Source organism: Pituophis catenifer, unplaced genomic scaffold (genome assembly GCF_029215685.1).
Source record: "Pituophis catenifer annectens isolate HBS135680 unplaced genomic scaffold, rPitCat1.0.hap2 SCAF_16, whole genome shotgun sequence".
Lineage (NCBI taxonomy): Eukaryota > Metazoa > Chordata > Lepidosauria > Squamata > Colubridae > Pituophis > Pituophis catenifer.
In genome coordinates, this window is record NW_027256896.1 from 16,623,827 (window position 1) to 16,635,893 (window position 12,067).

At 41.6% G+C, this 12,067-nt stretch overlaps 1 protein-coding gene across 1 annotated transcript in view; it reads right to left on the bottom strand.

The window, feature by feature from the left end:
- Positions 1–12,067, bottom strand: part of BAIAP2L1 (BAR/IMD domain containing adaptor protein 2 like 1) — a 52,838-nt gene that overhangs the window by 24,560 nt on the left and 16,211 nt on the right. Inside the window, exons 2-3 of the mRNA XM_070954893.1 lie at positions 11,416–11,491; positions 4,698–4,784 (exon numbers count right to left, since the gene is read on the bottom strand). Of these exons, the coding sequence (XP_070810994.1) occupies positions 4,698–4,784; positions 11,416–11,491 (163 nt within the window). The remainder of the gene's footprint in view (positions 1–4,697; positions 4,785–11,415; positions 11,492–12,067) is intronic.

Below are 12,067 nucleotides of genomic sequence, written 5' to 3' on the forward strand. Positions count from 1 at the left end.
ATATTTACATTAATGCTTTTTCTAAATCAATATTTGAAAAAAAACAAACAAACCTGAGCTATTTTTCTGCCTAGGTATGAAGTAAGATAAAAACTTCCTGGTAACATGTCCTCAGAGAACTGTGAGAAAGCGAAGGCTATTATTTACCTTACTATAAAGTTACACAATTGTTTCCTTTTATATTTAGAATGCAAGTTCCTTGTAGGATTTTAACTTTTTGGACATCTAGGTTGTCGTGCTATGTGGACCAAAATGTGTTTTTTAAACTCTTGTTTTATACAATTAATGCAAGTCAGTGGAAATCTGAGTTCTTCTCTTTCAAAAAAAAAAAATAGAATTATTTTTCTATAAAAAGAAGCATTTTATGCTGTTATTGTCAAAAATAATTGTAATGAAAGTTACAGGGGTTAGATTAATCTATTAATAATTTGCCCACAATTGGAAGGAAGAATTTCACAGGCTTTAGGGATGATAGTAATACAGCCATGTGTGAAGTCACTTTATAATTTTCTTTGGAGTTTCAAGATAATCCTATTCCACTGCTGGAATGGCCTGGGAATAGCCCAGACTTTCACCCAATTGGAAATCTATGGAGCCGGCTAAAGAAACTTGTTAGTCAGAAGCGACCCAGCAATAAAACCCAGTTAATAGGAGCAATCCTTCAATTTTGGTTTCTCATTATAACAGCTGCAGAACTAAAAGACTTGGTTCACTCCATGGGAAGACGTTGTAAGGCCATCATTCGTGTGAAAGGTTACCCAACTAAGTATTAACCGACATGGGGATCATTTTTTATTTTATTTTATTTTATTTTATTTTTCAATTTATATACCGCCCTTCTCCCTGAGGACTCAGGGCGGTGCATATCCCGTTTTTTCTATGGTGATCATTTTTGTATATCTCGTTTTTTCTACGTATTTCCCTTTTCTTCTTTACACTGTCACTGCTATTCTAACAGCAAATCCTTCATAAAAGTTATTGCATTACATTCTTGATTAAATTATCTTTCCACTGATATATAAATTTATGGTACTACTCCCAAAAAAAGTGGTGTTATTAGCTAGTTTTAGAAAATACACTTTTCTCAAAAGGTTTCCACAATTTTGGGCACTACTGTATATCATTCTCTCTCTCTCTCTCTCTTGTGTGTGTGTGTGTGTTTGCGTGTGTATACACTCTGTCTGTCTGTCTGTCTTTGTATATATAATCTCTGTCTTTCTCTGTCTCTGTCTCTGTCTCTGTCTCTGTCTCTGTCTCTGTCTCTCTATATCTATATCTATATCTATATCTTTCTCTCCCCCCCCCCCCCAAATTTATATTCTTCATTAAAAAGTTTAAATCTTTGAACTGGTTCAACGAGAAATATAAGCCACCGGAGGGAACGAAAACTCTTTTATTTTACGAGGAAACAAAAACTCTTTTATGCTACCTATATTTAGCCACCCAGTTAATCAAAGATTAACCCTGCAGATTTAAGGCAGAGATCTTCAAGATTCCTTGGGAAAACACCTAGACGCAACCTGAATTTAACCATGGTTAATCTTCTGTTGTTGTTTTTTAAAAAAACGTAGAAACCAGCCTTCCTGATTTAAGGACGACTTGCTTTGAGTTTTGAAAGTTGTTTGAAGGGTTCATTTGCAAATGACTTAAAATATAACCGTGCTTTGTTCAAAAGATCTCTGACCTTTTGTATTTTATTTTTTTTACAGCCAAGGACTTTCTCCGAAATTAACTTGGAGGGAATCCAAAGGCCGTCTTTTCAATGAATATATATATATATATATATATAAAAAAGTCCTACCGGAATTTTTAGGGGGCTATTTTAAGTCTCTGTTACGAAACCATCGTGGTGACAGTCTTCCAATAATTTGTACCATTTCAGTACAGCAGGGGACGAAAGCCAATGCTACTTATCACATGGCATTATTCACCGGTTTGGCTTCTGGGTGATGATTTATTTTCTTCAATAAACCCTTTTGCTCAAGAACAGGGAGCTGTCGTGATCTTGGCCGAAGGAAAAAGAATTGCTTGAAACAATCCTACAGGAACGAATGAATTCTCTCCGCTCCAGAGCATGGGGACATCAGCAGAATAATATGCTCAATCTATCTATCTATCTATCTATCTATCTATCTATCTATCTATCTATCTATCTATCTATCTATCTATCGATATAGATATATAAATAAATGGATGTATGTGTGTATGTTCCAGCATAACTCTGGAACGCCTCGAGCAATTTCAACCAAACTTGGTACACAGATGACTTACACTCTGGAAAGAAATACTGTGGGGGGTAAGACACCCCTAACGCCCCTCGGGTTGTGTGTGTTCTGTTAAGATACAGCCTGTTGTGCTTTAAAATAGCTTCTACTGGACTGCCTTAAAATGGCTTCTACTGTACAGCACAGTGGAATTGCCATGGTAATGGCTTCACAGTACTCCACAAGGGGGCTCCCGCTGGTAAGGAGGGGGAAATCCAACCTTAGAAATTACTTTTGGTCCGGACATTTTCAACAAGGCTTTGATGATCAATAAAACATTACTGCAATTTGGCCTGCCTGCACCACTATGAGACCGACACGACGTACTTCACGCAGATTACGTACGAGAAAAGAACTACAAGAAGCCACTTCGGAATCAGGATCAGAAAAAAAGCATACCAAATGATCATGGATCAACTAGCACAACAACAAAGTGGTATCATTTTACTTGACGCTTCTGGGGGCACAGGCGAAACATTTTTAACTAACTTATTTAATTCTCGCCAAAATCAGGGCTCAGGGTGAAGTTGCTCTTCCTGTCTAATACAGGATTGGGATAAATAAATACCCGGGCAACGCTGGTTTATCAGCTAGTATAAAAATAAAAAAGAACATATACTCTCTTCGGGTGGCAATGACAAGGGGCTGGGACGTCCCAAAAAAATGCTTTTTCCAAAAGGCAATTGGACTTTCTACGTTTCGAATTTGGAACTTTGATGTTATTTATATATGTTGACGGAGGTTAAGATGACTTTATGCACAAAAATGGAAGGACACCTTGATTCCCACAATGGACAAATGGCTGCCAAAGTTGGTAGAGTTAGCAGGGAGGACTAAATTGACTGCATTGATTAAACAAAAACAACAACAACAACAAAACAACACCACCAAAACACAGTTACTTTTGTTTCTACTTGGAAACCGCTTCTGGACTTTTCTGGGGAAAAAAAACCCCCGAAACTGTGATTTGGGGTTTTACCAATTAGATAGGTTTGTTGCTATAGAAATGGCTAGTTTATACTACTATGTCAAAGTAAAAAGTTGAGGTTTGATGCTCTTATTCTACTGCACCAAAGGGAGTTGGAAATCAGTGTCTTTTCTTTCTTTCTTTCCCTTTGCCCTACATTTTCCTCTTCCCTTTTCCTACTCTTTTCTTCTTCATTTTTTATTTATTATGTATTATAAACTAATAAAAAAAAAAGAAAGAAAACGCTTCAGTTCTCATCCAAGAAACTTCTTCGGTTATTTTCTTCTTCAGTTTTTTTTTCAAAGGAAAAAAACCCCAAAAAGTCCAGGTGTTTTTATGGAAAAGCACCTTTGGGACAACCAGGACATGGATGACTCAGAATCTCCATAGATAATGGGGCTAAGAGATAAAATTCTCTGTTTCAGCTTTTTATCCTGCCTATTTATCGAAGGAAGGAAGCATTTTCCCAGACTATATAAAGACAAAATATCTGATCCGGCCCTGGGATTCACTCTCATTCAGAAATTTCCATAGATATGGCCTGACTTCTACAAAAAATTAGATCCGTATGGGAAATGACTTCCTTTGTAGGTATACAATGGAAGGTAATCTGCACATTAAAAAAGGAATGAGAATATATTAATCTCCTGAAGGCATGTGTTGTATTCTCTACCTTGGGATTAAGTCGGGGTGGGGTGGGGGCTGATGCCAGAGGATTCATGCATCGTGATGAGTTGGATAAAATTCTGCTAGAAGATGTATCATCTTCTATGAAGGAGAATAAAAGAGGAGAGCCAGTTTGATTTAATATTCTTAGGCGCCAGATGAGAAATTGAGAGACTGTGAGTTCTAATTCTACCGTGGGCATGGAGCTGTCCAGTCTCTTCTTGTAAACCTCCAGTGTTGGAGCATTCGCAACTTCTGGAGGCCAGTTGTTCCACTAATTAATTGTTCTGTTAGGAAATTTCTCCTTAGTTCCAGGTTGCTTCTCTCCTTGATGAGTTTCCATCCATTGCTTCTTGTCCTTCAGGTGCTTTGGAGAATAGGCTGACCCCCGTCTTCTCTGGGGCAGCTTCTTAGATATTGGTAGACTGGTATCATGTCACCCCTAGTGCTTCCCTTTGGTAGACTAAAGTTAAAGGTAAAGGTTCCCCTTGCACATATGTGCTAGTCATTCCTGATTTTAGGGGGTGGTGCTCATCTCCGTTTCAAAGCCTGAAGAGCCAGCGCTGTCCGAAGACGTCTCCGTGGTCATGTGGCCAGCATGACTAAACACCAAAGGCGCACGGAACGCTGTTACCTTCCCACCAAAGGTGGCCCCTATTTTTCTACTTGCATTTTTTACCTGCTTTTGAACTGCTAGTTTGGTAGAAGCTGGGACACTAGATTTAGCAAAGCTTTAAAACGCCAAGAATAGCTCAGTGTCAAGAATCCTGTGGCGTATATGATTTATTTGGTATACTTACCCAACTCTTTAGACACGGGTGACGCAACAGCAATATCGCCTATTTTTGCAATACCGTCATAGTAAGCTCTTCCCGCAAGGACCATACCTAGAGTTAAGAGATAAAAATGGAAAAAAAAGAAGAAGAAAAAGCTTGCGTTTAATTGTTCTTGGAAGTAGTGTGCTTAATCATCAGTTAAATATTTTTTATTTTATTTATTTTTATTTATATTTATATGCCGCCCTTCTCCGGAGACTCAGGGCGGCTTATAATGCGTTAAGCAATAGCCTTCATACTTTTGTATATTTATACAAAGTCAGCTTATTGCCCCCACAAACCGGGTCCTCATTTTACCCACCTTAGAAAGGATGGAAGGCTGAGTCGACCTTGAGCCTGGTGAGAATTGAACTCACAGTAATTGCAGGCAGCTGGATGTTAAATGCTGCCTTAGTAGGAGGCATTAGCCTCCTACGCCACTCAGGCTCCTATCAGTTAAATATATAGTAAATATAGCCACTTTTGGCTATGGCATCAGGCTAGAAACTGGGAGACTCTGAGTTCTAGTTCTGCCTTAGGCATGAAAGCCGATTGGGTGACTTGGGGCCAATCACCAGGAGATTGTGAATTCCAGTACTGCCTTAGGCAGGAAAGCCGTCTGGGTGGTCTTGCGCCAGCCACTCTCTGTCAGCCCTAGGAAGGAGGCAATGGCAAACCACTTCAGAAAACTGCAGAGACTCCTATAGGCAGTTTCCAAGAGTCAGACCCAACCGAGCAGAAGAAAATCAAATATTATTGACAAGTTCGCCTTCCCCAGATAGGGATGGAGGGTTAATCTATTCTCCTGAATATAAAATTGAAGCTGCCTTCTGAAGTTACGTCCCACTTGGTCTACAACAGTGGGTTTTTTTTTTTTTTTCAAACTTAGGAACTTGAAGATGTGTGGACTGTAATTCCCAGAATTCTCTTAGCCAGCCTGACGTACAACAAAATCAAGGGCTACCTGCAGAATTGTTTTAGCCAGGATTAAATGGTCATTCGAAACCAAGGCTTCAAGCTGGTTAAGAATGGAAGGAGCTTAATCCTATTAACAATTCTAGCACTCCCTTTACCCTCGTTCCCGAATGGAGAACAAATGAATTGGACGTTGTGGTGTTTGCTAAGCAACTGGTATTTTTTAAACATTTACGGGAAACGGCTCCCACGGAGTAGGAAGTCTGTAATTTTCCCCATTCAGCCAGAGTGGAGATTTTAATCTTTCTGGAGGAAGGTTCTAGTTCTGCTTCACATCAAAGCCGAACCAGTTCAACGTTTTAATGAAGCCAGAGTGCCACTGGCCTTTGGCTCTTCTCCTCTGCTCATTATTCCCGTATCACGTCTGCACGTGATATTAATTTATTAGAATCATATCTTGCTTTGTTAGTTCAGGATTTCGGCTGCTTCCTCTTATTTGGTTTGCCATCAATAACCCTGGGAGATAGATAAGCTGGACGGAGGGAGGGTTAGAAGATACTTTAACAGCAACAGAGTTCGAAGGGACCTTGGAGGTCATCTAGTCCAACCCCCTGCTCACGCAGGAGACCTGTACTAGGGATTCGAACCGACGAACTGCCGGTTTTTCTGATCGACAAGCTCAGTGTCTTAGCCAGTCCCTGACTTAACAGCCATTCGTTGAGTGACCGTACAAAGTGACAACGGCAGCGGAAAAAACCTGATTTACGACCAATCCTCACGTTAACAATTGTCCTAGCATCCCCGCGGTCGCATGGTCAAAAATTCAGGTGTGTAGATATGGCATTTCGTACAAAATCCCAAAGTTGCTCCAGCTGCGAGACAATTGCAGATGGACCTCAACTTACAACCGTTCATTTAAGGACGGTTCAAAGGAATGACGGCCTTTGGGAACAAAATGATTTATGACCTGACGAGAAGCAGATCAGCTGTGCGGGCACGGGATTGCAATTTGGGGGGGCTTGGCAACTGGGCCACATTTATAACGGCTGGCCAGTGGGGAAATCCTCCGCGGATCGCCACCAGTTCGTTGCATGCATAGCGCCAGGGGTGAAATGTAAAATTTGTTACTACCGGTTCTGTAGGCGTGGCTTGGTGGGGGGGGTTAATGTGACTGGGTGAGCGTGGCCAACTTTTTTTTTTTTAACTTTTCAAAGCATTTTTTCTAATGCTTTGAAAAGCCTCTCTGACGATCAGGCAACTCAGCTGGGATCGTCAGAGACTTTTCAAAGCATTTTTTTTACCACCTCTTCGGCCAAGAGCTTGCAGAAAAAAAATGCTTTGAAAAGCCTCTGATGATCCCAGCTGAGCCGCGCGATCATCAGAGGCTTTTTTTTTTAACTTTTAAAAGCATTTTTTCGTCGGAAGAGGTTGTAGAAAAAATGCTTTTAAAAGTAAAAAAAAAAACCTTTGATGATTATGCAGCTCAGCTGGACATGGGGGGGGCGCAGGGGTTTTTGCTACCGGTTCTCCGAACCACCCGCCACCATCGCTACCGGATCAGACGATCCGGTTCGAACTGGTAGGATTTCACCCCTGCATAGCGTGCGCCAAAAGCACACTGTGCGTGCAACCATACTGCACACCAAACATGCATTTCGCGCTGAAAAAGAAGACTTCACTAGGTAAGTAGAACAGCGAGGAGGGGGGGAACAGCTATGCCATGCGATTTACCTTCGCTAGAAAGCAAAATTTCCTGCTTTCTAGCAAATATAAACAGTGCAGCACAGCTGATCATCGGAAATACCGGTTTGGAGCGAACCGGTAGCATTTCATCCCTGCTGCTGGCTGTGTCCTGCAATTATCCGATTGCTATTTCTATATGCAAGAATAATCCTGCAGCAATAATTACCAGAAAAAATTCTGTTATCCTACTCTTAAATTTTCCAAGCTATATGCTGACAAAAAAAAAAAAAAAAAAGTCAGTTGGGGAAGTTGGATTCGCTTAATGGTCACGTGATTTGCTCAGCGACTGTAGTGATGGAAAACGGGTGTTAAAATGGCCATAAAATTGGGCCCAGTCTTATGACGATTCGCTTTATGAATATTCCAATTGCAATTGGCAGGGCTTTCGTTAAACAAAGCACAGTGTTAAATTAATGGATGGAAATGGAGATTTCTAAGGCTTCTTTCATCCATCTCCATCATGGTTTAATTTGCTACTTTCCCAAAAAGCTGTTTGAGTGGAAAAATATGTCTCGCAGGCGGACTGGAGGAAAGCCACATCTATGACATCTGACAAGTTGCCTTTAAAGTCCTGAATTGCACCACGAAGAAGAAGAAAAAAAATAATCTAAAATTATGTGCGTCCCAAACAAGACCATCGTCTCTAAGAATAGATCATCTTTTGATATGATGCCAAAGTGATCAGCCAGCAAAAGGGATCTTCAACCCCCACCCCCCTTTTCTCTTGTCTCCTGCAGCCCCTTGCGGAGCAAATGAATTTCAACACAATAAAAAGAGAAATTGGACATCTAACTGTTGGATCTAACGCTTGTTTTCATTAGCAGAGGAGAAATAAGCTTCAAAACAAGTCAAAACAGCAAACGTTTAGTGATCTAGTTAAGCGGTTAAGAGAAACCAGGAGACTGTGAGTTCTAGTCCTGCCTTAGACATGAATGAAGGCTGGGTGACTTTGGGCCAATCAGCAGGAGACAGTGAGTTCTAGTCCCGCCTTAGGCATGAAAGCTGGCTGGCTGACTTTGGGCCAATCACCAGGAGACAGTGAGTTCTAGTCCCGCCTTAGGCATGAAAGCTGACTGGGTGACTTTGGGCCAATCACCAGGAGACAGTGAGTTCTAGTTTCAGTTTAGGCATGAAAGCCGGCTGGGTGACGTTGTGCCAATCACCAGGAGATGGCGAGCTCTAGTACCACTTTAGGTATGAATGTTGACTGGGTGACTTTGGGCCAATGACCAGGAGACTGTGAGTTCTAGTCCTGCCTTAGACACAAATGAAGGCTGGGTGACTTTGGGCCAATCACCAGGAGATGGTGAGTTCTAGTACCACTTTAGATATGAAACCCAACTAGATGATTTTGGGCCAGTCCCCAGGAGACTGTGAGTTCTAGTTTTAACCTTAGGTAGGAAAGCCAGATGGGTGACTTCGGACCATTGATTCTCTCAACCCAACCCACCTCGCAGGCTTGTTGTGGGGAAAAATAGGAGGAAGGAGTATTATCTACGTTCGCTGCCTTCAATTACTTATAAAATAACAAAGATGAGATTTTTTAAAAAATAACATCAATAAAGTGAAATTCTGTCCCACAGCAGCGGGCCCGGATTGCATGAGAAGGGTGCCTTTTGGACTTTCTCAGACATCTCCTAAACGTGGGTGGCTACTGTTTTGATTTTCGGGGAAGCGGGCAGCTCTGGTTTGCTTTTCTTTATTTCAAAGCTACTGCGGAACGACTTTGGATCCCTGACGATAAATAAATAAGATCCCCGTAAGATCAGCAATGACTCATCTCGAGGTCAGCCTGTTGTCCCTTTGCAACAGGGCTCATCCAGCTGTGCGGCCCATAAAATACGTTAAGCTGCTGATGCGTCAAGATTTTCCTATAATACAGGGGGAAGAAAAAAAAAAAAGCTTTTGCCAATATTTCATAGCTGGTCACTTGGATGTTTTTCTCAGGTGACCGGTTGATTTCTTTCTTTCTTTCTTTCTTTCTTTCTTTCTTTCTTTCTTTCTTTCTTTCTTTCTTTCTTTCTTTCTTTCTTTCCTTCCTTCCTTCCTTCCTTCCTTCCTTCCTTCCTTCCTTCCTTCCTTCCTTCCTTCTTTCTTTCTTTCTTTCTTTCTTTTCTTTTCTTTCTTTCTTTCTTTCTTTCTTTCTTTCTTTCTTTCCTTTCTTTCTTTCTTTCTTTCTTTCTCTCTCTCTCCTTCCTTCCTTCCTTCCTTCCTTCCTTCCTTCCTTCCTTCCTTCCTTCCTTCCTTCCTTCCTTCCTTCCTTCCTTCCTTCCTTCTTTTTTTTTTTACAAGCCTCATAAAACTTTACTGGATGATGGCAGAGAGTAGACCAAATATTTATGGACGGAACGAGGAACCCGCAAAAGTGGTTGAGCTTTCCATCTCAAAATGATGTCCCTTCGTGTTCCTTGTTTGGAAAAACATTCTTAAGCGTTTACCCAATATGACTGATTTCTGCAGGCATTTTACACACATACAAATAGTCTTCGACTGAGAGTTATTTATTTAGCGAGTATTCACAGTTACAACGGCACTGAAAGTGACTTTTGACCAGTTTTCACACTTAGGACCGGTGAAGCCTCCCTAGGATTATGGGATCAAAACTCGGGCGCTTGGCAACTAGCATTTATTTAGGACCTGAGTAATGTGATCTCCATTTTTAACCTTCCCAGCTGGCTTCCGTCAATGAGGGGGGCAGCTGGATTCACTTAACAACGGTGTTTCACTTACCAACCGCTGTGATTCGCTTAACAACCGTGGCAATAAAATAAAATAAAATGGGGGCAAAGCTCACTTAGCAACTACATTTGCTTAGCAATGGACATTTGGGGTTCAATCGTGTTGGCAATTCAAGGACTGCTTGTACAATTTCTCTGCTATGAATAAAAATGTATAAAAACGAGATTCTTTCTGACTTGAATCGTTAGTGCGTAGATCCTTGGCCAAGAACCTAATTCGGTCTAATTTGTCCAGTTCTTTCTTCTCCAGACAGCCTTGGGGAGCCTGTCCAAATCACTTGATCAAAAGAAAGCCTTGGATTACAAATTCAGAGAGGAGAAGATTCCCAAAAGTAAAATCAGATTATACTGAAAAAAGAGGAAGAACTTAAGATAAACGCTTAAAAATATCCAGATCTTTAGCCTAGTTCAGGGGTCAGCAACTGGCAGCTCTGGAGCCGCATGTGGCTCTTTCATACCTCTGCTGCGGCTCCCTGTTGCTCAAAATATGCGTCACAACTGCCAATGTGCGACACCCACCGACGCGCAATTTATTAAACTTTTTGATCCCCGGTAGGCCAACTATGGATAAATCCCAAGAAAAGAAAAGTTTCAGAAGAAAACAGAACGTTTAATTCAACTACATAGGCTAGTTTTGTGGCCGCTCAGGAAATAGTCAGGCACGGGAAGGGTTTTGTGGCTCCCGGTGTTTTCTTTTCTGTGGGAAACGGGTCCAAATGGCTCTCTGAATGTTTAAGGTTGCAGACCCCTGTACTAGTTCCTAGGAGTAAGCAGTTGGTTATATCAGTAGTTTGTTGACATTTTGGAAGGAATACAGATAGTCCTCGACTTGCAACACTTCATTTAGTGACCGTTCAAAGTTACAACGGTGGCACTGAACAAAGGGACTTATGACCTTTTTTTGCACTTAACGACCATTGCAGCATCTTGATAGTCACGGGATCAAAATTTATATGATTGGCAACTGATTCATATTTATGACGGTTGCAGTGCCTCTGGGATCACGTGATTCGCATTTGCGACCTTCTGATGAGCAAAGACAAGGGGGGGGGGGACGCCAGATTCACTTAACAACCGTGTGACTAACTTAACAACTGCAGGGATTCCCTTAGCGATGGCAAGAAAGGTCGTAAAATGGGGCAAAACTCACTTAACGACTATCTCACTTTGCAACAAGAAATCTTGGGCCCAATTGTGGTCGTAAGTCGAGGACTACCTGTATTTCACTGCAAGGCAGCTATTAGATTTTCAAACTGCGAAATTAAAAAAAATAGACTAGACAGATTAAACGTGTAATGGAGACTTACCGTTAACGGCTTTTTCATAGTTTTTCCCCAGGTTTATTAAATTCCGCAGCCCTGGATTGAATTGTTCCATAACATTCTGAGGAGCAGCAAGAAAACGAGAGGTAGAGTTAAAGTCTGTCCTTCAATTAACAGAAAATTCTAGCTATTCATCCCCCTCTCATTTAACCTTTAAAAATACATGTAGCAGTGGTGGGTTTCAAATTATTTTACTACCGATTCTGTGGGCGTGGCTTGGTGGGCGTGTATTTCGCAGTATCCTTCCCCTGGAGTGGGGAGGGAATGGGGATTTTGCAGTATCCTTCCCCTGGAGTCGGGAGGGAATGGGGATTTTGCAGTATCCTTCCCCTGGAGTGGGGAGGGAATGGAGATTTTGCAGTATCCTTCCCCTGGAGTGGGGTGGGAATGGAGATTTTGCAGTATCCTTCCCCTGGAGTGGGGTGGGAATGGAGATTTTGCAGTATCCTTCCCCTGGAGTGGGGAGGGAATGAGGATTTTGCAGTATCCTTCCCCTGCCACACCCACCAAGCCACACCACGCCCACCAAGCCACGCCCACAGAACCGGTAGTAAAAAAAAAATGGATTTCACCACTGGTCATAAGTACTGTTGTAACTTCAAATGGTCACTAAATGAACTGTTGTAAGTGGAGAAAT